Source organism: Dermacentor silvarum, chromosome 5 (assembly GCF_013339745.2).
Source record: "Dermacentor silvarum isolate Dsil-2018 chromosome 5, BIME_Dsil_1.4, whole genome shotgun sequence".
NCBI lineage: Eukaryota > Metazoa > Arthropoda > Arachnida > Ixodida > Ixodidae > Dermacentor > Dermacentor silvarum.
This window is the reverse complement of record NC_051158.1, coordinates 77,897,455-77,923,895: the sequence shown is the minus strand read 5'-3', so window position 1 is coordinate 77,923,895 and position 26,441 is coordinate 77,897,455. Positions and strand designations below refer to the sequence as shown.

Genomic DNA, 26,441 nt, shown 5'->3' with positions numbered 1-26,441 from the left:
TAAGCTGGGGAATCGAGGCGCAATCGGTGGTCTTAGATATCTCTCTTCTCGGCGTCACGTTGAATCTTTGACGTTTCTTTATACTCTAATTTACTCCCCACGATTCGCCCTACTTAGCAAATACATCGCACCCGCTAGACCTTCAACCAGCAGGCATCACCATGAGTTGAATATGTCCACTTTTCACCATCGTACCGATGCGTTTAAATACAGTTTTTTTGTCCGGTTATAGAATTGTGGAATGCTCTGCCTGGTTACGCAAGATCTTTACCACTCGATGAATTTTTATTGTATATTACGAATCATTGACGTTCAGTGCTCTTTGTTATGCTTTTCTAGGTATTGTATTTCCCCACTCCTGCGATAGTCCTTCGGGACTGCAGTATGTTGAAATCTATCGTTACACTGTATCATCGTAGAATTTCGCAACCTCCAACGATATCTGTCTCCTAGTAATATTGCAAGCGCTACGGGTACACCCATACAATTTGGAACCAGAGTACAACTGGCACAGCCACTCTACAGTACAGTTATTCTGACCACCATAGTGCAGTTGTTCTAGTACATTCTAGTGCAGTTGTGTAGTAAACCAAGGCGGTTTAAAAAAAGAACTCCGGTAGTAAACGTGACTGCGAGGAAAAAAATTTTTTGATGACGTCATAGCCGCCATTCTTATGTTTATTATGGAGCATAAATAGGCGCGTCCATTCAGTTGAACGTCAATATATTTATTAATATATTTGGTTATTTTGCTTTATACAAAATACATTTAAACTCAGTTATGCCGAGTTATGTAAGGCATGAATTAGGAGCATGGTTGGACCTAAGCTGCAGTGGTTGTTGTCGGTCAACGGTGCATTTTACGAATGGTGTGCCGCTCGCTTTACTGCCGGTGTATGTGTGCATATGCGTGTGTGTATCGTGTTTTATAAGCAGTGGTTCTTGCTGAAGTTTCACCAAGGTCCCACATAAACCGAACAAGATGGGGCGAAGATCCATCAACACCACGAAAAGTGGGAAATATATGAACCCCACGGATCAAGCAAGTACGTGCTAAACCACATTCTCGCGCCGTGGCGCCCGGGCGGCAATTTATCGTTCATGCCCGTTCGCGATGTGCGCTCAGGGCTGTTTAGTGGTTGAGCTTCCGTAAAATGAGTTGTTAAGAAGCAGATGTCGTTATTTAGTCAAAGGGGATCTTGCTTGCCGCGCGATCAGCGGTTTGTGGCTGTGCGTCAACGTTTGACTGCTCCATCGACGATGTTTGTCGCATCTTCACCCTTTACTGTTATCGTCCGAAAAAAAATAATAAAGATACAGCGAGGGTATTGTAAGAAACATCAATCTAAATAGTTACCCGATAGTGTTCTAGTCCGGTCGCTATCAACTTCGCGCACTGGATTCACTTTCTGATTGATAATTCGTGCAAGCAGCAACGTCGAGCTAAATGGTTGCTGTGGTTTCGTCTTTTTCAGGAAAAGAAGCCAGAAAGCGAGAACTCAAAAAGGTAAACTGTTTTGCTTTAGAACGTCTTCCCAGTGTTGTGCTCGCGCCTTGTGTGCGAGTAGAGATATGCGCATGGTGAACGTTGTGGTTTCGCCGTTCGTCCCTCCAAGACCACCCGCTTTGAACTAATTATACGGCATTAAGTGTAATGGGACTCATTACATATAGGAGTAAAGCTGGTGTCACATGGCCACTTTCGATCGTGATCGAGCCCAATCCGGATCGAAATTCTCGACCGCAATTGGCTCCCTCCTGCATCTTGTGCAAAGGGATCAATCGCGACACAGAAGACAGATCCGGATCGGGCTCGATCGCCATCGAAAGTGCACCGTGTGGCACGACATCCGTATAGCAAAGGCCGTGTACAAGCGCTAAAATTAACTGTCTTAACAGTCGTACTCGAGTGCCTGCAAAGTTCTGTTCGTTTTCCAGCCTTAGCTTCAATTAGAAGTGGATTCTGTTATCACCAGCTGAGGGATTAATATAATGCTACCCATAATAATAAGAAAGTTATAGAAAGTATACCCAACATGTAGAAAGATCTATTTCGCCTGCAGCACTCCAGCACTTGTGTTCAGTGTTCTTGTGCCATTTGTTGTGTTCAAAGAGAACATATTTGACTCCCAGCTGCATTCTGATAAGGGTAGAAAGCAAAAACACGTTTGTACCGAGCTTTGGGTGCACTTTAAAGAACTCCAAGTGTTTAACATTAATCCGAAGCTTTCCACTGTGCCATCTCTCACAGCCCCATGTTTTGCTTTGTGATGTTAAGCAACATGAATCACTCGAGCCGTAATACTTTAATGAAAGCATTGCACTTGCATCAGCTTGTATCCAAAACATTTTGACTGGAGCAACACTGGCAAACGAAGCCGTTCGCTCCACATCATGGTGTTGATTCCTGGCTGCATTTTTACAGGTATGGAAGGCAAAAGCACTCACAACCATGCCTTTAGTGAACATTAAAAAACCATAGATAGTCAATATTGATTCAGAGCCCTCACTTCAGTATATAAAACTTTTATGAATGAGTGTTGCCTACTTGATCCTGAGTGTATCTTTTTCTTGCTGAGTTTCGGTTTCGAGTATGGAGTTTCTGACTAAATGTTTTTCACCAACACTGAATGACAGACAGCAAACGTCATATGTTGGCTTAGGGCAGGAACAGAGAACGATGAAAAAGTTTGCCACATTGCTCACTTTCTTTTGCAAGCACACACAGTGGAGAAAGAGCAATGCAAGATCCCCAGCTGCAGTGCTACCACACAGTTGATGTAGATGCAATGCAATATACACCTCTGCTTCACATTCAGCAGGAACAGCCTGTTCAGGTTCCACACATTGCCATGGGTGGCTTGGGGTGAAGCTCACCTTCAGTGTTCTGCCTGGTGTTGCTCACAGGCACCAAACCTATTGCCGAAAAAGTTTCTGGAAAATATTTATTTTTCATTGAATATCTAAATTCTCGATGTATTTTGCCCATTTCACTAAAGAAATAGATACTTCCTTGAAGGGGTCCCTCGAACACTTTTGAAGCCAGCGCCTTTCTGTTGCAGGTTGCGTAGACTGATGGTTGGATATGGCCTCTAGCGTAGATCAAAGCACTGGTATCAAAATATTTTATAGTTTGATCACACAAACAACTCACATCGCTGCTGACCGCAGCATCGCCCAGTGGCACTCACCTGAAGCATCATCGGCGTCACCACTCGCTCATCTATGGTTGGTTAGAAACAAAGTTGCAGATAACCATTGCACTCCATCAAAAACTTTATAAATTAAAATTTGGTTTTATGTTTGTGTGCCATACTTTTTATATTAACACAAATAGACATAGTCATTAAAAAAAAATCAATACAACTACAAATAGGAGCACTAGCTGTTATTTCGCCTCTGGCCTCTGAGAATTGCTCTATGCGCCTTGGTGCGGACACGAAAAGTTCACACAGAAGCTTCTCTTCTCACTTATGTACGCTCTTCAGCAGTCTTGTCACCTGGTTTTGCATGTGCAATACACTGGCGAGTGCTGTTCACACGTTGCAAATTTCGCTCCTCATTGCATTATTGTTGCCGCACCCTCTTTGTTGTTCACGGTGCTGTACTGAACTGCCCGCACAGGCCATGAAAGAAGAAAAGAGACGTTGCGCAGTCCCAGGATACTCGACCAGTAGTGACAACCATGAAATGTGCTAGAAGTTCGCAAAGGTAGTTTGCTACCATGGCAACGGCTCCTTCAACACACTGGAATCCATGAACATAGAACATGTAGGCAACTATGGAGCGCAAAGTTCCACTACGTGTGTAGTTCAAACTCTTGTCATTGGCAGCAAGCGTCAGTGGGTGAGAGAGATGGGAATAAGAGACCACACAAAATTTGAATTGAAGGCATGCATGTCTTCTTTGTATTTTGAACATTCTCCATGGAATAACTTTCGACTGTGTAACGCTATCACTGCCATTCTTGTTGCATTTATCTCTCGGACCATCAAACTATGCAACCTGCAACCAATACAACGGTTGCTTGAAAAATGTTCGAGGGCCCTTTTAAAAGGCCCCCCCCCCCCCCCTTCTAGCCTTCATGCAATCCGAGGCGTTTTCTGCAAAAGTGGTGGGTCCTGTGGCAATCTGTAGCAGGCTCCGAGAGAGCAAGTTTTGCATGCTGTTGGCACATAGAAATTCTTAGAGCTTACTTCCAGTCTTGCTGTGCTTCGTTATGAGTATGGAAGTTGGACCTAGCAGAAGCACTTGATACTCTATATAGACACATACAGTTAGAATGGCAGGGTTTGGAGACAGCAACAAAGGAAAGAAGCAAAAGTAATGCAACAAGTCCAAAGATGGAGTGACTAATAACTCTGTAACAGAGATTGGATGCTAATCAGTATATGAGGAACGAATACCATGCTTTCTATAAAAGAGATAAATTTACCGGAGAAGCGGATGGGGAGGGGGGGGGGGGGGCGGAGTTGGGGCAGGACAGGAGCAGCCTACATTGCTTGAGAGTCCCTTTGCAAGAACCCTACCTTGCCATCATAGGTTCTCTCACCACAACAAATTATCTTCTTTTGTTCATTCATGTAGAACAAGAAACAGCGTCAGATGGTCAGAGCAGCTGTGCTGAAAGGAAAAGACCCACAGCAGCTGATTGCAGACCTCCAAAGGATTGACGAAATGGGTGAGTCATCAAGCTGGAATGTTTTTTTTGTTTTTTTTTTGCTAGAACGAAGTGAGTTCAGGGACAAGTACTATTTGCAAGTGTTGCTTTGTCATGCAAGGCAGTCACCATCTGTGGTGCATCAGTCACATTGAATGTTGTGTATTGCATCCAGTCACTGCAGGCGCACAGAATGGCAGTTACTGGACTACACAGAATTGCTCTAACTTGCGAAGCATGCCTATAAGCATGTCCATGATGTCTAAAGCCAACAAAATTTGATCTAAAATATTTTCTCACTTCATTTTGTGTGACGGCGTCATTCCTTTAGGAACATCATTTTCATAATCCAGGATTCATTCTACCTAATGTGCAATAGTAATTTTAATGTCATACACTGTAGCCCACTTGTAACATTAATTGCTGATTTAATGATGGGTCACCATGTTGTCATGGTGTAGTGGCAGTGGAGTGGCAGGAAGCAGTATTACTTGAAAACAAGCAAACTGTTTCTTTGGGTGGCCTTTAGCCCTCAAAACATAGCAGTGAGCGCATTCATCAGTCATGAAATTGACTGATGCGGCTGCCATTTGTGTAAGTCTAATCAGACAGTCTAGATAATGTCCAGATATCTGCTCAAGTTTGATCATGTTTCACAGCAATCCATTTGGTACTCTGGTAGGATAGGCCCGTTTTTTGACGTGTCTTCAAAATTAACAGGCGCAAACGCCCTGATATTATCAGCACATCTCACACAACAGAATTATGACAATCCATATCCTATTTCACCTGACAAAACGTATGCTTCAGTATATTGAACGTGCACTAGATAAGCCAGAATACAATGACATATGATTCTAACAATCTAATTTTCCAAGATTCCATCATCATTTGAGTGGAATCACTGAAGTCTGCCATTACATTTATCTTTCTTTCCACAAAGTTTGGCCTTGAGTGCCCCAAAATGTAGCAAGGTGTTGTTCTCATCTCTGCAGAGTACAATGTGTCCAACCCGCCAGTGCTGAGTGAGAAAGTTCTCCGGGACAAGCGCAAGAAACTCAGAGAGACTTGGGACCGTGTCCTTCGCCTCTATGTAAGTGGCATTGTTGACACTGTGAATCTCTTTAACCTGCCTTGTAAGACATTAAGGTAATGCATTGCATTCAGACCATTTAATCACTAAGTATTGTGTTCTGTAAGTTGGGATTGGCTCGACAGGGGTTTCATCTTTTTTATAGCATTACTGTAGAGCCTCATTGATACTTTCTGTTATATTTTTCCACTTCTTACGTTCTGAAGCACCAGTCCTGTTTAATTTCCATAGGGTCATGTTTATTTATTTATTTATTTATTTATTTATTTATTTATTTATTTATTTATTTATTTAAGTTACCTCACAGGCTCCCGAAGGAGTATTGCGTGAGGGGAGGGTACAGGAAATTAGCAAAAAGAAAGGAGTACAAATAAATTATGCATTGTTAGCGGGTGAACATGTATTAGCTTCCTAGCTCTTACATTCAAAGCTGCTACAGCACACCACCAACATGGCATTGTTGGTCAGTAACACCAATGTTGACTGCCACGCACCACCATTGGAATTGATCACTTTGCAGAAACTGTCATGGGATGCAGAAAGATCACCATCACTGTATTCAGAATCTTTCTGGTCGCCGATCGCAACATAGCTCCCGAATTTGAAAGCCTATAGACCCTTTTCACTGCAATCCCATGGGCGCTGCCATGTTTGATCGCATGGTGATGCGTCCATTGCTTGCCTCAGCTGCCTCCGTTGCCTCCATGTTTACAATGGATGTACATGACGCCGGTGCGGCTCAGAAAAGCTCTGTTTCGGCAGACATAGTAGATGGTGACTGGGTGGACGACACGAAGCTTTGGTCACAACTTCAGAGGACATGCATGCGCTTTTGGACTCATTACGACTTGTCCTAACGGCACAAGCAGTGTATACGGTGCTTGTACTAGAAGCAGCGCTAGAAATGTATTCGAAGCTGTCCAAACTTTTTCGCTTACGAAATAAATCAGGGTCGATGTGTTTTGCTCTTCGTTCATTATTTGGCGAACACTTCGAAGCAGTGGCTTGTCATGTTTCTGACTCGATAAAGTTACTCGGTTAGGTCACGATCTGATTTATTGTTTACTTTCTGCCTAATCGCTCACGGGTGTACTCAATTGTGATAGATTTGTTCTTGCTGCGCACAAGGGCTTGGAATGTAGATGTCCTGTACTTTGTAGTAGCTTGTATCAAAGGCATATTATCGTTAGTCACTTGCTTACTCTTTGGACTGTCACGAAACGTTCAGCTTCGAACATTTGTGTGCTGTCGGTGTAGTAGCCGTCACCCATGCTTCGGCGCATTGATTCACTTATTCTTGATACGTTGGTGATAGAGTGGCCGTAAGTTTGCGTGTGAGTCGGGGTAGGCACGTGCTGCCTTGAAGCCACACTATAAGACGAAATTTGCGCTCCTGTGAAGCCACACCTCGAGGCAAAATGCGCATATTAACTGCACTGTGCCATTACTATGCCTCGCAAATAAGGTGGGAGGTGACTTCGAGGCTAAGGATACTGGGGGAAAAAAAAAAAACTTGCCTTATGTTTGAATAAATACAGTATTTATGGACTGTTGTGGGAAAAATAACAGCAATGCAAAAAGAAGCGCGAATTTTTTTTTAGCGTGCAAGCGTAGCTGGCCAGCTAGCGCAATTGGCAAATGTCTGTTCGAAGCCACGAAGGAAGTGGAGGAGGCAGGCACCTAGAAGTGAAGAGAATAGCGCGCCGAGGAAAGTACGAAGGAGTCCGCTGAGTGCGCGGCAGTGCAACGTCACCTAGAGGAAAGTCTAGGTGACGTTGACAAAGGAAGGATGGAGAAACGAGGCGAAGCATCGCGGAGGAGGAAGGTAAGCAGAGGCAGCTCGGTTTGACCTCCTCTGGCAGTTGCTACAGGTTTTGTTTGCAACACGGGTGTACCGGGTTCATCTTGTCGATAACATTGTCCTCGCGTGCCGTACGCTGTGTGTGCAAGTGAAAGCATGCGACGGTGAGCCGATAATGGCGGCCCAATCTCGGAAAGTAGGAAAGCGGGGAGGAAGCGCGCCGTCTTCCATCACGCGCACGACACCGAGGGGGAGTGTACTTCAGTCGCACGGGCTTTATCTTGAAAGGGATCTACATCGGAGCTGAGTCCAGCAGTCGGCGGCTGCTTATACCTTTGTGCGTGCTCCGTTCTAGCCGCTCAGTTTGTGTTGAAGCGATAGACAGCACCAAAGTCACTGTGCTCGCTGCGGCTGCCACAATTCCTCATGCCAGCGTTTTGACGGCGAGTGTCCACGGTCATCGAGTGTGATGTGTTCAGGTTTGCGTGTGTGCGCTGGCGCCATGCTTATTAATGTAGTTAGTAAGTGAATGTTTACAAGGGGGCATCCTTCTCCGGCGACTGCTGCGTATGGCACGACCACGCGAGCCCTGTCTTGAATGCGATCTGCAATGCAGACAGTGTAGGCGCGCCTAGGCGCATCGAGGGCCGATAGCCTCGTGTGCGCCATAGCACCCATATGTTCGCGCGTCCCCCACGTTCACAAAGTGAAACGTCGCGAACTTTGTCGTCAGTGCCATGAGCGACATTGCAGTGACAGAAAAAGTAGTAGTACTATAGGAGAAGGCCTCAGCCACATCACTTTTGTGGTGGCCACAAATTTTGGACACTTCTGCCGCATCTACCACTGCTTTAGCCAGTTGGCACGAGATAAAATTGATATATCCATGTTTACTCACTCCACAATGCAGCCCTATTTCGCACCTTTATGCACTATCAGCATAAATTCCAACTCAAGCTACTCTGATACTACTCCAATTCACCTGCATTTGTAACAGTGACGGAACTCAGACTCCAAGACGTTGGCTTGGGACTACGCCATGCTTGAAAATCGGCTACGAAGTGATTACACGTTGCACTTCCATGTAATTATGTGTGACAGACATTCTGATCAGTGATTTCCTGTTCTCATTTTAATTTACAGTGATGGTACATACCTGTAGCATAGATGTGGTGTAGCACAGCACTGCACAGCACACTTGCCTTGTGGAAAGAGTGCACGCCACCACCCACACGTTTACTTCACCTCATTTGCATATTTGACTCCCCTAAAACAGCAAAAGGAAGACCCGGAGCACTTTTCGGACCTGAAGAAGATGGAGCTGGAGTATGAGGACAAGCGCAACACACTCATCAAGTACTACGGTGAGTTAGTGAGGCCAGGCTTCTATATGCGATTCGGGTTTTGGAGGAATTAGGGTGGCTAAAAAACTGGGGTTGAATGGAGGCAAACAGGGTGTTGCTTGAGCTGAAATGTGCCAGGTGGGCTGTATATATATATATATTCAGTACCTTGTTTTGAAGTCACTTCGGAACAGTATGTATAGTGGGCCAGTCCAGCAATTTCTAATTTTAATGCATATACATAGTGCATATCTCGCTTTGCCTGAAACTAGGGGTGTGCGAATATCAAAATTTTCAACCACGAATTGGATAGCTTCGAATATCGAATAATGATATGCACATGCATTTATTAGCAAGTTGGTTAATTTGTTATGTCAGAGCATTTGAACATTGCAATTACATTGTCAAGGTTAAAAACTAGACTAGTAAGCCGTTTGACTAAAACATTGTGCATTTGGCTCATGTTAACTCGGAAAATTTAGTAATTCACACTAGCTGTCCTCGCCAGCCTATCTGTGTCTTATTGTACTGCATCAAATGCTCGTTAACTTGGAGTCATTTCACCGAGTGCAAGTCGTCACTCAGTGCACTTGCTATCAAGTAATAAGCTCAGAATTGGTGGTGGCGCTGCGATAACGCACCCTCGCTGTGCGCAAACCCGTGCCCCTTGCTACTGAGAGGCTGGCTTTCCCGCATAGTTTAGACGTTTAGTGGCTAAGTGAGCTTTATAGGCGAAATTTCGATAGCAGCACGAAATCGTCGCAAATTTCATCACAAAGTATTCTTAGATTAGGTTAGAAACAAATTATAAGAACTGTTCGCTCCCGCACAGCAAACAATATATTCGATTTGATTCGAATACTCCTATCGAACCGAATATTCAAACATTTTTAATATATATTTTTTTAATCGAATGCGAGTATTAAAAATATATTATTCGATAACATTAGGACTTTCCGAATATTCGCACATCCCTGCTCGAAACATATAATGAAAATTGCATGCTGATCCATTGTAGTCATAGAAACAGATGTGTTTGATTGCGTCCATTCCAATCATCTTTTTTTCTATTATACATTTTATTTCTTTGCCTAAATGCTGTTAGCTCACAGCATTCTTTACCGGGACAACTTGCACATGTTCTGGCTGAAACATTCAGCCGCAAAGCACTCGGCTGGACCCTGAGGTTGAATGTTGGTGAAAACACGCAAGCTGCACCCTGTGCCGAATGTTGGTGAGCTGCACCCTTTGTGAATGCTGGTGAAACATGGCTGGCACCCATTTGTGTCAGCCGCCACAAATTGTGGTGGCTGGTACAAATGCCTGCTGCATACCTGGCAACTCCTAAAATTTCATGAAGTTTGCAAATTCCAGCTTGTTTCACAATCTTACAAATGTTGCATCAAGTTTTACTAAATATAAAAAGTCTTCCTGAAAAGTTTTGCTCGTTTGTCTCTGAACCTTCCATTGGACTTCTTACTTTAAGAGAACATCAAACGGGTGTTTGCTTCTAGCAAGCCTATTCTGACAAGTTACGCTGGTGAAATAGGCAACAGCATTGTCACTGAAAAGTTCAGGGTTCTGAAAACAATGAGTTCTTTGTTAGTCTCAGCTGTTCTGAGTTTTCCGAGTCAGTTGCCGCTTGGTGTGCTGCATATAAAATGCAAATTATCATTTAATATTAAAGTGCTTATGTATGCTACAAAGGGTGTGTGCTTTTATAAAATGTGTGCGTTTCTTGCGTGCTATGCAAGAAAATCACCTTCAGAGTAGCTGTAATGATGCTGCTTCTTTCACCAAAGCCTTCTATGTCTTTTCAAATGCGTGCTTTCTTGTGGGAAAAAAAAAAAGTATGTTAGAAGAGACTTGTGTGTGCAGCTAAGCACACTTACTGTTACATACATCATATTTTTAATAAACTATACCTTTTTCAGTGCAAATTTAATGCATGGATTTGCTTTGAAACCTTATCTAGGTCATTTTCACAGGAATATTAAGTACTACCATACCATTCATGAGTGTTTGATTTTTAATCCATGTTAAAAGTGTTAAAAGTGGCACGTCAGTGAACTTGTTTTTAATTTATTTTCCTATTTTGCTTTGAAATGTTTTCATACTGACCTAGATGGTCGTTTGAGACCAATATGAGAAAGAAATGAAGCCAATTAAAGAATCACTTCTTTATCTTGAGAGTAAAATATTCCTAGCCTGCTGAAATACTGCTCACCTCTCCCGTTCTTGATTCACAGAGTCAGTCAAGTTTGCCCAGCAAGTGGAGATTGACCAGATTCCCCTGCCAAGCGCACCAAGTACACCGCAAGTTGGTACTGTTAAACGCCTTGTGTCCAACTTTCCACCCAGCTTTGCTTTCTCAAAGTTAGCCAGTGGTACCTAGCGGAGCATCGTCATTCACCTGGAAGGAAAGAAAAAAATAACTAGGTGTCATGTGCCAATTTTGAAGCTTAGCCATAAAAAATATAAAGGAAAGGCTCATGGGAAATAGGCCCTTGCCACATTTAGGCAAGCGGTAGTTTATAGCCACTGAGCTGTCGTTTATTGTCGAATAGAAGAATTCTGGTTTCACCCAAGGTAGCCTGCATTGCACACTGTCTCTTCTGCAGAGCCAAAAGCTTGCAGCATAAAAGGTGAAATGCACAGGCGCAGATGTTGCAAAAAAGAAACAAAAGAAATAGTGAGGAAGTTCTACAGAGAAATTCTTTCATTTCATCTCTTCCTCGCAGCCCCTTCACTAATCCCGCTGCCTGTCGACATACCGGCATCTATCCTGAAGAAGCCCACCCTGTGAGTAACTTTGTCTTCTTCATCTGGCTACCCTCGTTCTGTTTACGGTGTCCTGGTTTTTGATGCCACGTTCGTGTGGTACTTCGTTCTCGTGATTGCTTCCTCGGTCGAAAGCAGGTATCCGAGTAGTGTGCGCTCTATGAAGTCTTTCAGCATGTTCACCTAAGGTTGAAAATTGTCATGTCTGAAGAGACACTTTCCAACACTGACACCTTTCCTGTCAATGTAGAATCGTCGTGAGATGCTGTGAAGATGAATGTTGTGCAGGGTAGACAAATGTAAGGGGATGTGTGAGAGTGTAGCATCCCCTCACCTTCTACTTTTATTGTGTTAATTTGATATGGGATGGTAGTCTCATGCGGTAGTTTCATGACCATGAGACGCGGAGCGAGAGAATGAAAAAAAAGGGGGGGGGGTGTGGAGATAGAGAGAAATGGCGCTAGTGCGATGCGGGCGACGGAGAAGCCTTCTGCTCGGCTGCTTATCAGCGGTGCACTTTGCACTGAACGCGGTTTTAGTTTCTGTGCACCCGTCGCGATGCGCGACGTGGAGTGCAGATATCGCGCGTGCGACGCTGTCAGTTTAAGCAGTGTTCTGGAAATTTAGTTTGGAGCTTTTAGGCTTTATGTGCACTTGTGAGCTTCCGCCATTTGTACCTGTTTTTTACAAACTTAGTAGGCATTCGTAGTAGTTGTCGCGGATGACTGCCCAAGGAACCAAACGCCACTTCGTACGCGTTGCGGTCAGTTCAGCCCATGCGTTTGATCGCATGTGTAGTCTCTATGTAATCATTTGCGGGTACGAACATATTAAGGGTGAGCTTCCCGCAACGACATGCCGCCAGACACCCCTACCGGCTAGGCCTAACCAGTGCTTCTCGTCGGCGACCAAAGTTGTGGGTTGGTGCCGAGTCAACGAAATGCATTGCAATGGCTGTACAGCACATGGAAAGCGTAGAAACCATCTTGATAATGAAAGTAATGGCACGGGCAACACTCGAAGGGCGGCAACTTGGTCTGCGGTCGCCATGTTTTCGACACCGTGCATATGCCGATCGATCCGAGAAATCGGACGAGACACTGTACTGCACCAGAAATTTCGGTCTCCGTCGTTTTCTTTTTTAATTATTATTAACTTTGTCTGCTTCATGCAAAGACCGAGAGTACTTGGACATTAACCTTTCAACATGCGTAAATTTAAATGAATGCAAAACTCCGGTCGCACGCTTCGATTCTTGGATACACATGGCTGCTTGGTCTACAAGATTTGCATATGTGCAGGCCTTGAAAATCTTTGTTTTGGTTGTAGTGCGGTACCGCTTTTAGTGCGGATATTCTTGACTCCAGCGACTTACATTATAAGCTGTCTACAATCTATTTGCTGTATGGGCCAACTATCCCATTCATCGCTAAACTCACGATAAATGTCGGGCCCATTTGTAATTTCGGGTTACAGCAGTAGCACTTGGCAACACATGCAGTGACCCCTCGGCCAAGGCGCCCGGTGTGCCGCCCGGTCCGCCTCCGGAGCTGTCTGATGATGACGACGACGACGAGGAGAATGGTGGGTCATTTCGTGTCTCTAGTGAAACCATGGACTGGAGTAAGTAATGATGGCACAACACCCAATGCTGCGGGAGGGAGAGAGAGAGTTGCCATAAGAGCCTTTGTATCCATGCAAACCCAAGTACTATAATATAGTGAGGGCCAATTTTGGGATCAGAGAAAGGGTGGGGGGTTATTTTATTTATGTTCAGTGCAAGGAAAGACCGCACATAGCACCCCTGTGGCACACTCTACAAGGAACAGCTGTCTTTGCTGCGCTTGGCACCAGGAGGCGATGTGCAAAATCAATCTGCACATATGTTATTGGACCTAAAGTCCCCAGTCTAGAATGATAGATAAGATGTCAGCGTGTGGAGCAGTAGCAACCCTACCATCATCTGTTCTTTGTGCCATCCAAACTTTTCAAAGAGTGTCGGTAACTTAGCGAGAAAGTCACTAAATTTAGTAATCTTAGTCACCTCAATGATAAATTTCTTAGTTCTAGCAGCTTTTCTAGTGACATTTTCAGTGATGTAATTGATAGTAAATTGCCCTGGTAACATTCCTCAAGGAATCTTGTCTAAGTTCAGTGCCCTGCCCCCATTTTATTTATCCGAAGGAGGTAAATATGCACTTTCGTTTGTCACTGCTTCTAAGCACATGGTGAAGAACTAATTGTTGAGCCATGTTAGTACATGAAAGCTGTTTTTCTATGCAAAGCACAATCTTAAGGGCTGATATGGTTTTATAGAATTGAGGGTCATTTTCTCATTTCACATTCTGACAGTTCACTTCGCCACCATGGCAGCCATAGTCTAAATAAAACATAATAAAAAAAGACAAATTTCCGAGCAAGGCATCATTACCATTGCAACTTTTTGATAAAAATGAAGTGCTTCGGGCCACGATCTGGTGGCTTTGTCCTGAAAAATGTGGCCAACACTGTTTTCAAATCCTGTGTCTTAGCTTCAACAGTGTTGGTAGTGGAAGCTCGACCATGCTGTTTAGGAAGAGTTAGACACATTGGAAAGCCTGCTTATGGAATTTATGCATTGTCTATTCTGTCCATGCCTTGGAGTCCCTCATGCCTCACATTGCGACTCACAAGAGCCTCACATGGGGTGTTCACATTCGTTGTAAGGAAGAAGTGCAGTACAGTCTTCGCCAAAGCAGGGGGTGCATAAGGCCAGAAATGCTTTTAAACCAGAAACAATGTAAAAGATAAGTGTTTCCGGCAGCTCTACACTATGGCTGTGTTCTGTAGCTGCTTAAGTTGCCTATTCCTGTTAACACTTAGCAGTGCTCCATTTTTCAAAGCACTGTCAATTGTTAGGTGGAACATCAATGCATTTAACCTCACATTTCAAGGACATTTAACAGAAATCCTGTGCCGAGCACAGGATTTATGCCAAATGAATGTGACTTTATTACTTGTCTTGAATTCCGAACTCGGGACACGCACTCCAGAGTTGTTGACCACAGTCAGAGAGTGAAATTTTGCTAATGAGCTAACAGTACTCTGCAATTTGCCTTGAAAGCAGGGTCTGCCTCTTTGAGTAATTCACTTATGTGACAGAATTGCGGTACCTGCAACAGGATATCTTTAATAAGTACGTTTCAATTAAATATATAAACCGATATATCTTCAGATTGCAAAAGTATATTTATTCTTCACTGGGAAACAGGATAGTGTCAGGGACTTTAGTTAAATAAGGATTGGATTGAAGTACAACCTGGAGCAAGCCTAAGTGCTATAGCACTTGGACATAGTGCCAGTGAGTACTCGGTGTCGTCACTTCACTGGTGTACTTGTGCGCTCTCTTCATTTTCTTCCTTGCAGACTATCAAGCTCTAGCAATGTTCCTGCCCATGCCAAGCTGTAGTCCACTGCCTTATCAAAGATACTTTTATGGCTTCAGGTTGCCCTGGTTTCGTAAGCTTCCAAAGAAGTGAAACAAAAAGCCATCGCAAGTCGTGATTCTAGAACACAGGAGTGTTTGCAAAACTCTCTTCAGTCGGTCAAAGGGATGGCAGACCTATCATGCATAGCAGGCAATGCTACAAGGCGTATAGAGATTTCCCTTACTGCTCGCATTCGCAACCAAAAAATAGTGCGTCACAGGTCAATTAAGAGACCTTAATTAAATGTAGCATTAGGTATCATACTTTTACGCCACAAAATATGACTGCAGTTATTGCATGGAAGCCGTCTCAGACCGGAACCCATTTACCGTAGTTATCCCAATCTAACATGCACTTTTTTTTTTTTTTTTTTTGAGAAAACGAGTCTGAAAATTGCCTGCCCTTTACCATCGGATATGAAACCGAAACCCCGTTCGTGGCGTTGGCAACAGCATAATCGTCAGAGCCATGAGGTGCAGGATGGCAACAGAGCTCGTTTTCGTGAAGGTTGCTGTGGGTTCATTTTGCGCTCGACTATGAACTGGAGCGATATTCTCGGTCTATCACTTATGCGAAATTTCGCTCGACCCGGCAGTGGATGTGTCAGTAGTCGCCAGCGTTTTTGGTACTGTGCGAAGCTCACCACCTCCGCACAGTGCCAGGAATGCTGTTGGCCGCACACGTCGACAAGTCTAATGCAGAGTCATGTAAAATGTTTCGAAAGTGATGGTACAGTATCCCTAAATGTGATCGCTCAAGAATACCGCCCCTGTGTGCTTGGGGTCTATGGCCAGTAAAGTGCAAATTGCAACTGTGACATGCCACTTTCATTACGAAAGCTCATTTTTTTAAACAGATATTTCCTTTTGTGAAGGTAAATTTCGCACATCTCGTTTTTTCTTATTGCTAACGGAGAGGGGTGCAGGCTACATTTTTGTTTTATAAATTGGGGACTGATTACATTCCGGTGCATTTTTATTTTCTTACTTTAAACCCGCAAAAATTAGGTGCAGGTTAGGTTTGGGGGTGTGTTAGAATGGGTAAATACAGTACCTCAAAACAAGCAGAGTGACCCGTTCCTGCGACAAGGGGGCTTCAGTGCACCCCTTACCCTTATGACCAAAACTTAGTGTGCTACGTCACGTACCATAAGTGCAAAGGTGCACAAATATAAACATAATTTCATGTAACCTTATGTTTGCAAGTTATATAAGTGCACTGTACGAAGTAGTTGTTCTGTAGAAAGTGTCGCAGATTAAACGTAACTGTGCATTGAGACTTCTATGACCGCACTAGTACTTACATAGTTTCCACAGCATTGCCTGCTAAGTATTAAATGGAGCAGAGAGACATTAAGAGATCAAGAAAATGTGTGCTACTTTAAATGAAGGCTCGGTGCACACCATGTGTGCAGCTTGAGCCATTGCTCAAAGTGAGGCAATCCCACAGACTGTGGAAGCACCCAAAACACATATTTTTTGCACATTGGTGGATGGCTCAGATGTGCAGGAAAGGGCATTTACGAACCACTTTTTTTTTTATGTTCAGCCTTTGTTGCACCTAACGTGTGTGTTTTGAGCCACGTACAAGTGCTAATTGGCGTTGCCATTATCGATGCAATGTGGAACCATGAATTCTGCATTTCATCCCTAACAGCGGAACACTAGCATTTGAAATAACGCTTGGCCAACGAAATTTTATATTGCTCACTGTATGCAGTAATTCTTTGTGTCACTACTCTTGTATCGAGGTTACACTGTACTGTCACCGTTCTGCCTTGTGATGCAATGGACTGAGTATACGCAGCGCTAAAGCAGCAACTTCATCCAAGTGCGTAAGGGTACTTGAGCTCACAACAGGGGGGCTCATATGCATGAATCTTTTGATGTTTGCATGTTAAGGCAGTCACACATTGGGCAGCGCAATTGAAATGTTTCGTAGTAACAGCCCGAGGTTGTACCCCACCAGCAGTAATGTTAAATTGATTGTAATATTGTGAAGTCTGTTTCCATACCTTTCGGGCATTAGGATGACGTACAGTTCTTATATGAGTCTGTGGTGATATTGTCCTCATTCCATTTTTCAGAGCCCCCTGTTACAAATGTGGAGAAAGTGGCTGAAGAACAGGATCTATCAGGTGACTACTGCGCTACTGCTACTATTTTTTTTCTTTCTTACTTTCTATCTTTTATTTGAAAAGTAGAGTTTTAGCTTGTCCACAAACTTTTTACCGTTTGCGGAATATAATGCGTTACCAGAGAGGTATAGCAGCAACATCTTGAGACGCAGAGTTTAACCAGAGAGCAGCGCAAAGCTAAGACTGCAGTGACCTATCGCATTCTACTTAACTACGGCGTAATATTTAGCAGTGACATAATCGTTAATGTGCAGTAATTGTATAATTTTCCTTCGATAAAAACACTCGCACAGCGCAAAAATGTTTCAAACGCATTGTAGTTCGAAAAAGGGTCATAATATGTCGCTACCGGCGTTGCTACTGCCATCCACAACTCTGGTAACCTGGCGTTCTGTAAACGATGAGAAGTTCATAGATTCACTAAAACTCTCAAATACCTGGCTATTTTTTTTAAACAACCTGCAAATTGACAGTGCTTATGTCTTCATGGAGAATATGTCTTCTGTGCTGGTGTTTTAATGATGTGGGGTCATTTGCACGCTATTTTTTCTACCTGCCACCATGACTGGTGGCTGAGTGGCCGCAACGTTTTGCTGCAGAGCACGTAGTCATGGCTTTGATTGCCTTTCACTAACACCTGCACACTCACTGACGTAGTTGAAATGCACAAAAAATTGTCTGTCAAGCTTTGGTGCACATTAAAGAGCATCATGTGGAGAAAACTAGGCCTCTGCTGCAGTTTTTCTGCTAGCCCCTGTCTTGCTTTTGAGTGCTAAGCCCCATCAGTGAATCTATTGTTCATTCTTTTTGTTCCAGTTCTCATTCCTCGTAGCCTTTGCGCAGCTTTAGTTTAGTGTGTGTGGAATTTGGGCATGTAACGTAAAATTAATTAAAAACATTGCATAAAGGTATGCAGTGCTGCAACATTGTCTGGCCAAAGGAACAATGATGTGCAACACCTTTGTGTAAGCATGTAAAGGTGTGGGTAAACGGACTATAGCTTAATATACTTGCACAATCCTTGTCATGTAGCATTTCGTGAAGGCGCGCTAAAGGAAGAAATTCCATGGGAATTCAGTGGTAAATGTGAAAGAAATCCGTCAGCATTACGTCACGGATCCATCATTTAAACCGCATTCACCATGTTGCAAAGTGTTGAGGAGCTGACTCGACACATGTCCGGCCCCTTCGAGGAGCCAAGTGCAACTGACGGTGGTCCGGAGCAGGCCATCCTCAGTTTCACTATATAGACCAGAATTTCAAGGTGTGAAATACAAGGAATGGAAGATTGCCCTCGATTTTCTCTTCTGGTAATCTACGTCTTACCATAATATTAACAAAACACGGAGTTCTGAAAGAATTCTTTATCAACATGAACTGATTTATTGTTTCCCTTCAATGTCCCTTTAAGCCAGTTTTTCAGTGCCATAGTTCTCCACTTTGCACTGTGAGTGTTGTCTGCAAAGTTCTAGCGTGATCTGTTTTAGTGTAGTTCAGTGTGGGGCTTTTTCAATTTCTTTTATTTATTTATTTTTGGGGGGTGGGGGGAGGAGGGCTCTTCGGTCTTTGCTTGGTGCAATATGCGCTACTTTCACCTTATCTTCAGTAGCTTTTCTGAGTTTTCAGTAGCTGCCATTTCTGAGTTCATCTATGTAAACAAGTTATTTGTAGTTGCCATGCATCGTTCTCCTTTACTATTTGCCTTTGACTAGAGGTCATACTGGCACCAGATAAGAAACTGCTGATAGCATGCAAAGAGTGGTTGTTTTCATCAGCACGACTAAGCCATTGTCATGCACCTATCTCCTTTATCAATTATTTCCGTTTCCCAAAGTTTTTCCGAGACCATAGAAGTGCGAGATAAACAGCTGGTAAGACACGCTGGCTGAGTAGTTAAAACAAGTTAAATCATCAAGTTATTAAGTTTCTCCAGACTATGAACGATGGCTTATGAACAGTGCATTTTATAAGTCACTTTGGCAGTCAGTATCTACACTAAACGGGCCTACATGCTTATACATATTTAATTTCATTCTGATGTTATGCCGCGTGGCAACCCAAGAGGATGAAAAAAAGAAAGTCTCTTCAACTCGCTCGGTTGTTTGGTATGCTGCCACCTCTTTGCAATCTGATGTAGCAGCAAAGCAGATGACTAAGGGAGCCAAGAGAGGTGCCAGAACGTCACTATGTTCCGTTTTATCATGACCACCATCTTCATGACCGCACATACATACCCGGGGTCACCTGTGAAATGAAACCAAAAATGGTACGATACATTGCACTATATTCAAAGGGGCTCTTTTAGTACTAACTCCATTTTATTTGAATAAATTTTTAGTATCCTCGGAGCTCAAATTAATGAGCTTCCACTCTATTATTATTAGCATAGCATTGCTATTTTGTGACAGCAGTTAAATGCTTGAAATGGACTTTGCTTTGTTCATGCATCCATCTGGCCATGCTCTCCGTTACAGTGACGATGATGCCTGTCATCACATTACATATTGTGTCGTCATCGTTAGGCCACCTGAACATCAACCACACCATCGGGCAAGGAAGAACAAAAATCTGTTCACGGCTGCCACTGTGTTTTGAACCCGTGTACCCTTTGGCCACGTGCAGTCGAGAGCCGGACGGGCTACAACCATTACACTTTCACACAGCTTTAGCATCTGGCAGTTTGCGTGGCATTTTGCACCCCACCCAGGCTTTTGGGAGGGATGTGGTCTGTGTGTGTAGTATTTTGCAGACGATGACAGGGCAATACTGTAGCAGATGAAGGCAACACTGTGTGCGTTGGAAAGAACAAATTGTTTTTGAGAAAGTTGCGATGTCCTCTGTGAAATCCTGGTGCTGTAGCAATAAATGGGTTCAACACCAGAGGAATCAGTGAAGTCCGCTAATCTTTCTTTTTTGTTGTGCTATTGGACCTACAAATGTTGCAGAACGACAAAATAGCATTACCTTACCAAACACTAATGATATGTGCATTCATCCGTAATGTTCTCTTTGTCATTGACTGTGCCGTGCTTTTCGTACGTCCCTTGCAGCTTCCACAAAGCCACGGAAGATTCGTTTTGCCGATGAACCTGAACGTCCTCCCGGTGTTGACGACGATTCGGATGTCACCGAGTTCCTTAAAGAGGTCAGTATCTTTGCAGACATTTCTTTCATACATTGGCACTCTTGCATTCACAAATTATAGGTCTCTCCGATTTGTCATCCTGCACTGCCCAGGACTACCTGAAACGCTGCTGTGCATTTAGTTTGCCAGAGCAGCTGCGTCCGGCAGTCCGAGGACGGCTGCACCATTTTTTTTTTTCTATTTATGCTCAGTCCGAGGCTAGTCCGAGGGACTCTCCAACCTGCTCTGGCTTTTTCAGCTGGACAGAAAAGTGAGGATAGAGTACAATGCATCACACGTAGCCATCTTGATGAGGACTGTAGTGCACCTCCTAGCCCACTATAATAACATTTGGCATGCCTACTTCTCTCATATTTTTTTCCTCCCCCTGTGGGCTTTCTTTTATAACTCCTGTGTGCACGAAGTACACTTGAAGTTTCGATTTATCTGCTGATCAATGCATTGGTACAGTGAAAGTTCGTTAATTCGACCTCCATTAATTCGGAAAGTCGCGTGGTTCCTACAATTCTATACAGGAGTCTGTTTAACGGAAGTCTCGTTAATTTGGCAAAATTTTAGCGTGCATTGGTTAATTAGACCTAGCATCGCAGCCTGCGAGCTTGCCCAGTCGATGCAAAGAGAGCAATAAAAAGAAGAAAAAAAGCACTGCCAAGAGCAACACTGAAAAAAAAAAATAAATGCTGCATAGGGGGGCCAACTTCATGGTCATCGGCATCATCGATGACCATGCGGTCCATTGTTGATGGTGTCGCCGTTGCCGGGCAGCTGACCGAGGAAGAAATAATTCATGACGTAATAGGCGACGACAGTGACGGTTTGTCGGAAGGTGACGATTGTGACCAACTGCCCAAACCACCGAAACGCACGGTAAAAGAAGCCACAAAAGCCTTGTCCGTGCTGGAGGACTTCTGTGAGCAAATTCCGCATGGTGCGTGTGCCATGAAGCACCTGACAGCTATTAGAGCTATTGTCGCCGCTCAAATTCGCCCGATGAGATCGAAAAAACAGACAAAGGTTACAAACTTCTTTGGCAAATAAAGGTACGTCATGCTGGGGAAAATTTTGCATTTTTGTTGTTCATTCAATATTTCGACAAAAGGATAATTCGACAAATTTTTCGCGATCCTACCAGTGTCGAATTAACAAACCTTTACTGTTTAACATGTTAACACAATGGACAGTGTTGAAATGAAGAGGCTGCAGTTGATTGGAATGCTTCCTTGCCATTTTACGATGTAAAGCAAGCTCACCTTTCCCAAGTAACTTGGTTGCTGCATGTTCAGTGATGTCGATTAGACCCGTCAGAATCCAAGCGCTGGCCTTGTAGGTTTCAAGTGATTGGAGCCAGTAGGTAACTAGGGCAGGCTACTTCTTTGATTTGCAAGTGTCATAGTGATCCAGGATAATTCAGAGCAGCTTGGTCACGTGGCACATAGGTAATTCATTTTCGGGTATGGAATGTGCTCATTAGCTATCCGTTGTGAACCTGGAAAACCAAAAGGACCAACCGTTTCAGCAGATTAGCAGATTTCAGCAGACATTGTTGGTGATTATATGATCTGACTGCTGTGAACTTGTGTGGTATGTTTTACAAAGCCTCAGGACTGTACTTTTTTTTATGGATTCTTGAATCTAATGGTACATTCAAGTGGTTGCTTTCAACTGCTTGCTCGCAGTGCGCTTAACATTCAGCCTCTTGAAATTCACCACTCGCAACACAGTCGCCTGGTTTATTCAAAGTACTGCACTCCAGCTCGGACTGCTCGGAGCTGCACTCTTCTTTGAGCTGGGAGCAGGACTAAAATCCGATGGAATTTCAGTCACGTGACTCTTTTAATTACTCTGGGGCCAGCTTTATGTTCAGCTCAGGCAGGCTTTCTCTGGCTTGGAGAGTTCGCCTTGCTGCAGTGAGAGTGTGGTAGGAACCAGTCGAACGTACCGTACAGCTCCCCAAGTCTGAGCACTCACGATTGAACGGGCCATATTTGGGCAATCAACCTACAATAGGAGTACAACCTTTTCTCTTCTCTCATCGTGCAGGTGGAAAAGACGCACAGAGAAGCCATGCCGCCTCCGATGCCCCCTCCGATGATGTTCCGGCACCCTCCTCCGGGCATGCCACCTCCGTCGCTGCCTCCACTGGGTGGTCCCCCAATGGCCCCGCCCCCTATGCGGATGGGCCCTCCTCCGCCACGCCCACCACCACTCATGCGGCCGCCGGCCCCCTCGGTGCTGTCTGCACCACCCAGCCTCATTACACGGCCCATCCACGGGCCCGGCTCGGCGTCTGCAGATGGGGAGCAGCGGCAGGGTAGTGGCGCCACCATCGAGGCCAAGCCGCAGCTGCGCAACCTCAGCGCCGACATCATGCGCTTCACGCCCACCTCGCTGCGGGTGAAGAGGGATCCAGCCAAGAGAACCACCAAAGGCAAGGAGGGGTTCATTGTTTGTTTAGTTCATTCATCCATCAGTCACACCACACGTCGTGCATTTCCATGCATCCAACAGTCAATCTGTGGTGTCGTCCGGTTAACTGCGTAAGACTCGAACAGCTGACTCGGAACAGCTGGGCGTCTGGTGCAGACGTGATGCACAGAGTATAGATTACAGACAAGGGAAAACCAACTCTATTAAGGTGCAGCTGCTTGTACTTGTGGAGACGGGTTTGCATAAGGCTCACCCTTATGCAAACGGTCAGGAAAAGGCACGACGCTCCTCTACTCCGCAACGCACAAAGGCACTAAGGCAGGGTTCGTCGACTCTCCGACACGGCACTGAGAAGGCTCCGGAGTCAGTTCGCCAGCAGACATGGGTTTATTCACCCAAGATACAGCACTGTCAACAGTCACGGATCTTACGGGCAAATGCTCACCGCAAGACCGATCGAGTATGCGCGCCCGCTATGCTAGGGCTAATCGGGTATAGGTCCACCAAGCTCAAGAACGAGGAGTCGTTAGAGCAAAGGTCCCACGTATCCGACTTGTTGCGGGCCTGTCAGCATCTGCTGTTGCGATAAGGCGCTCAGCGGAAGAGAGCTCAGGTGGAGAGGGTGCCCGGGGGGCTGTTACTTGGGAGGCCAATTAGGGTGCGTCCCGGTGACGCTTGCTCGCTTGGTGGGTCGAACCTGGGATAGAGAAGCACGGTGTGCGCAGGAAAATTAGCTCCGGCGCGCTAGCTGTGTTGCCGTTTACCTGTGCCGTTTAGCTGTGCCGTTTAGCTGTGCCGTTTAGCGCTAGCTGTGTTGCCGTCCGGCGCGCTAGCTGTGTTGCCGCTATAAAGTCCAAGGGCGACAGCGTTATCGCCCTTGGACTTTATACGGAACATCTATGAGCCAAAACCAATTTTAGGGCCGCAACGCGTCATAGACATCATCTTTATATAGCAAAAGCGGATATCAAAGGCCATACTTTTGCTGGCGGAAACCGAAAATACGTAATAAATGTCGCCCCCAGCACTTTGGGCGGCCAATGCCATCGTCAAGCAACCAAGCCAAGCGACATCAAAAGTCAAAATGGCCGCTCAGGCCGGCGCGGTGTGGCAGTTCGCAACGTATGATGCGGGAACGGTCCCACAGTTGCGACGTAACAGGGGGGTTACCAATGCATTGGGTTCTATGGGAGCTGTGCCGGGACCGGCCGAAAACGATGTAACAGCCGGGAAAACGCAGCACCCGGGAACGTAACAGCGGGGTTCTACTGTACCACTTCTTTTACGGTCAACCTTTCACTTCAGCAGGTGTGGATCAGTCAGTAAATCAGTCAGTTCATATTCACGGGCAACAGAGTTGGAGATCCACAAGGCTGGGCTTCAAGCCTGCTGAGAAATATGTGTATGAAGAAATTTTTTTCTTTCTTTCTGGTAAAAGAACTACACAGAGGGAAAAGGATTTCTGGTTATTTGATATATGCGTACAATACCTGTTTCTTACTCTTAATCTAAACTGAAGTACAGTATAGACCGCTTATAACGAAGTCGCTGGAGTCGCGAATATCTGCACTATAAGCGGTACCGCACTATAACCAAAACAATGATTTTCAAGCCCTGCACGTATGCAAAACATGTAGACTAAGAATGTAGACACGTTTGTACTATCGCACGCACATCGCGATTACGTTTTGGCCATTGAGCTGGCGAAAACATAATCGCGATATAGCCGGTGCTCTTCAATTTCGACAGCTTTGCACCGAGTCAAATCGAAACAACAGTTTGCCGCAACCGCTGCGGAAAAAAACGTGACCACTATCGACGCAATTATGAACGGCGACTTTGCAGTGCTGAAGGCACGCGCCCGACACACGCACCAAGTCTGTACGAATAAACTACCATTCGCTGCAACAACTGCAGTCGAAACCGCGGCCGCTGGCCGCTATCTATGCGATCATCGATGGCGACTACGCAGTTTTGTAGGCACGCGGCCGACGCGCGTACCGAGTAAAGACAAAACTACTGTTCACCGCAACCGCTGCGGAGAAAACCGCAGCCACTATCGACGCTATCGTGGATGACGACTACGCAGTTACGAAAGCCCGCAGCCAACGCGGTGTTATGCACAGCGGTAAACACAAGAATGCAGGCTTTAAAGACACAAATAGGCTCGAGGTGTTCCGGCGTTGCTGTCATTCACGTACGATTTGAACTGATGGCTGTGGCGATGCGGATTCCGCCACTTCGTTTCGGTTGGATGCTAGCGCCGTTCTTGCTCTTTTGCATCGCCCATTTGCGGCGCTCCTCGCTCACCGAGCTCCGAAAGTAGTCCGAATTAACCGATGTGCGCCAAATAAGTCCGAATGAACAAGAGTTTGATTACATTGAATAATGCATACGCCGGCCGGGAGCACGCACCTTGTTGAGAAACGTGCTTGCTGCCGCCCTTGTCGGCGAGATTTTCACGCGGCTGCACTGTAAGCGGTATGCATATACATGGAGTTCTGTGGGAGGGTAAACGGGAGTCAGAAAAGGCCGTGTTGTAGCCAGTTCTGCACTATAAACGGTTACGTTATAAGTGGTCTATACTGTATAAACTATACTTGCATTTGCTTTTTAATCAATGCTGCCATCTTCATGTATTTTAACATTACACCTACAATTTTCTGCTCCATCACTCATTCGTTTACTGGTGCTTAAGTTTCCGTATTATCGTCCAAGTTCCGCTCCCATGTACTAATATCGGCGTAATGCGCCGATCACATACTTACACGCTTAGCACACAATCTGTAACAATAAGAGGGTGCCAGCGGCACTGTATCTCAGCAGTCCGCACACCGCTGTTGGTACACACCTGCTTGCCAACCGCAGTCCAGTTCTAGGTTGAGGAAGCAATAGACGACAACCATGTCTACACTTGCAAAGCATTACATACACAACTAATACTTTGAGCAGGCCAGCTAGCCGTAGTTAACATAACTAAGGGAATGTGCTAGGAAAGCAGGGTTTTCCGACTTACTGGATGGGGTATGGGCAGACACAATGTCTGCTGTGGCAGAAACATAGCGGGCTAACCATGTGTGAAAAAATTGGGAGCAGCAAATAAACTATGACGCTCACCGCTTTCTGGGGACCAGAGAGACTCGGATGATGTCAACAAGATACTGTATTATGTGACTAACCAAGTGGCGCTGATAGCGTTTGTGCTTCCTGTGAGCAGCCCACATGAGCACGGTTTTGCCCTCCCCAACCTGCTTCCTGGCAAGTGTCTGCCCCCCCCCCCCCCCCATAGCAAAGCTTTCCACCAAACAACTTCCTTGGAGACACTAGAATTTCCACAAACCTTACTTTGCTAGTTACCTACATCATCAATGCTTTGAAGTAAAGTATATGCCGTTGGCGTGTGTTTCACTGTTCTCGCACTCTTCTCGAATTTCAGAGCTTCCTGCGGCGCCTCCCGTGTCGTCTGTGACAGCGCCCACGAAGGACGACGCCTACGAGGTCTTCATGAAGGAAATGGAGAACCTCCTCTGAGTTCCGCCACGCACATTGTAAATAAACTTTGCTTCATCACAGTCTCGGAGTCTACT

The 26,441-nt window shown here is 45.0% G+C and overlaps 1 protein-coding gene across 1 annotated transcript; it reads left to right on the top strand.

Annotated features, from left to right (window-relative positions):
* Positions 1 to 842: 842 nt before the first annotated feature.
* Positions 843 to 26,429, top strand: LOC119453510 (WW domain-binding protein 11). Its single transcript, XM_037715555.2, has 12 exons — positions 843 to 1,046; positions 1,476 to 1,507; positions 4,588 to 4,681; positions 5,656 to 5,753; positions 8,831 to 8,918; positions 11,147 to 11,221; positions 11,639 to 11,699; positions 13,180 to 13,262; positions 17,232 to 17,282; positions 20,333 to 20,427; positions 22,468 to 22,855; positions 26,291 to 26,429. The coding sequence occupies exons 1-12, from the start codon at positions 983 to 985 to the stop codon at positions 26,383 to 26,385; spliced, it is 1,224 nt and encodes a 407-aa protein (XP_037571483.1). The 5' UTR covers positions 843 to 982; the 3' UTR covers positions 26,386 to 26,429.
* The last annotated feature ends 12 nt before the right edge of the window (positions 26,430 to 26,441 follow it).

Bases quoted from the DNA above. Each gene is read 5' to 3' on its own strand.
- LOC119453510 (XM_037715555.2), top strand. From the start codon at position 983: ATGGGGCGAAGATCCATCAACACCACGAAAAGTGGGAAATATATGAAC. The intron at 5,754-8,830 runs GTAAGTGGCATT...CCCCTAAAACAG, and splicing joins ACCGTGTCCTTCGCCTCTAT to CAAAAGGAAGACCCGGAGCA. The intron at 11,222-11,638 runs GTACTGTTAAAC...TCTTCCTCGCAG, and splicing joins ACCAAGTACACCGCAAGTTG to CCCCTTCACTAATCCCGCTG.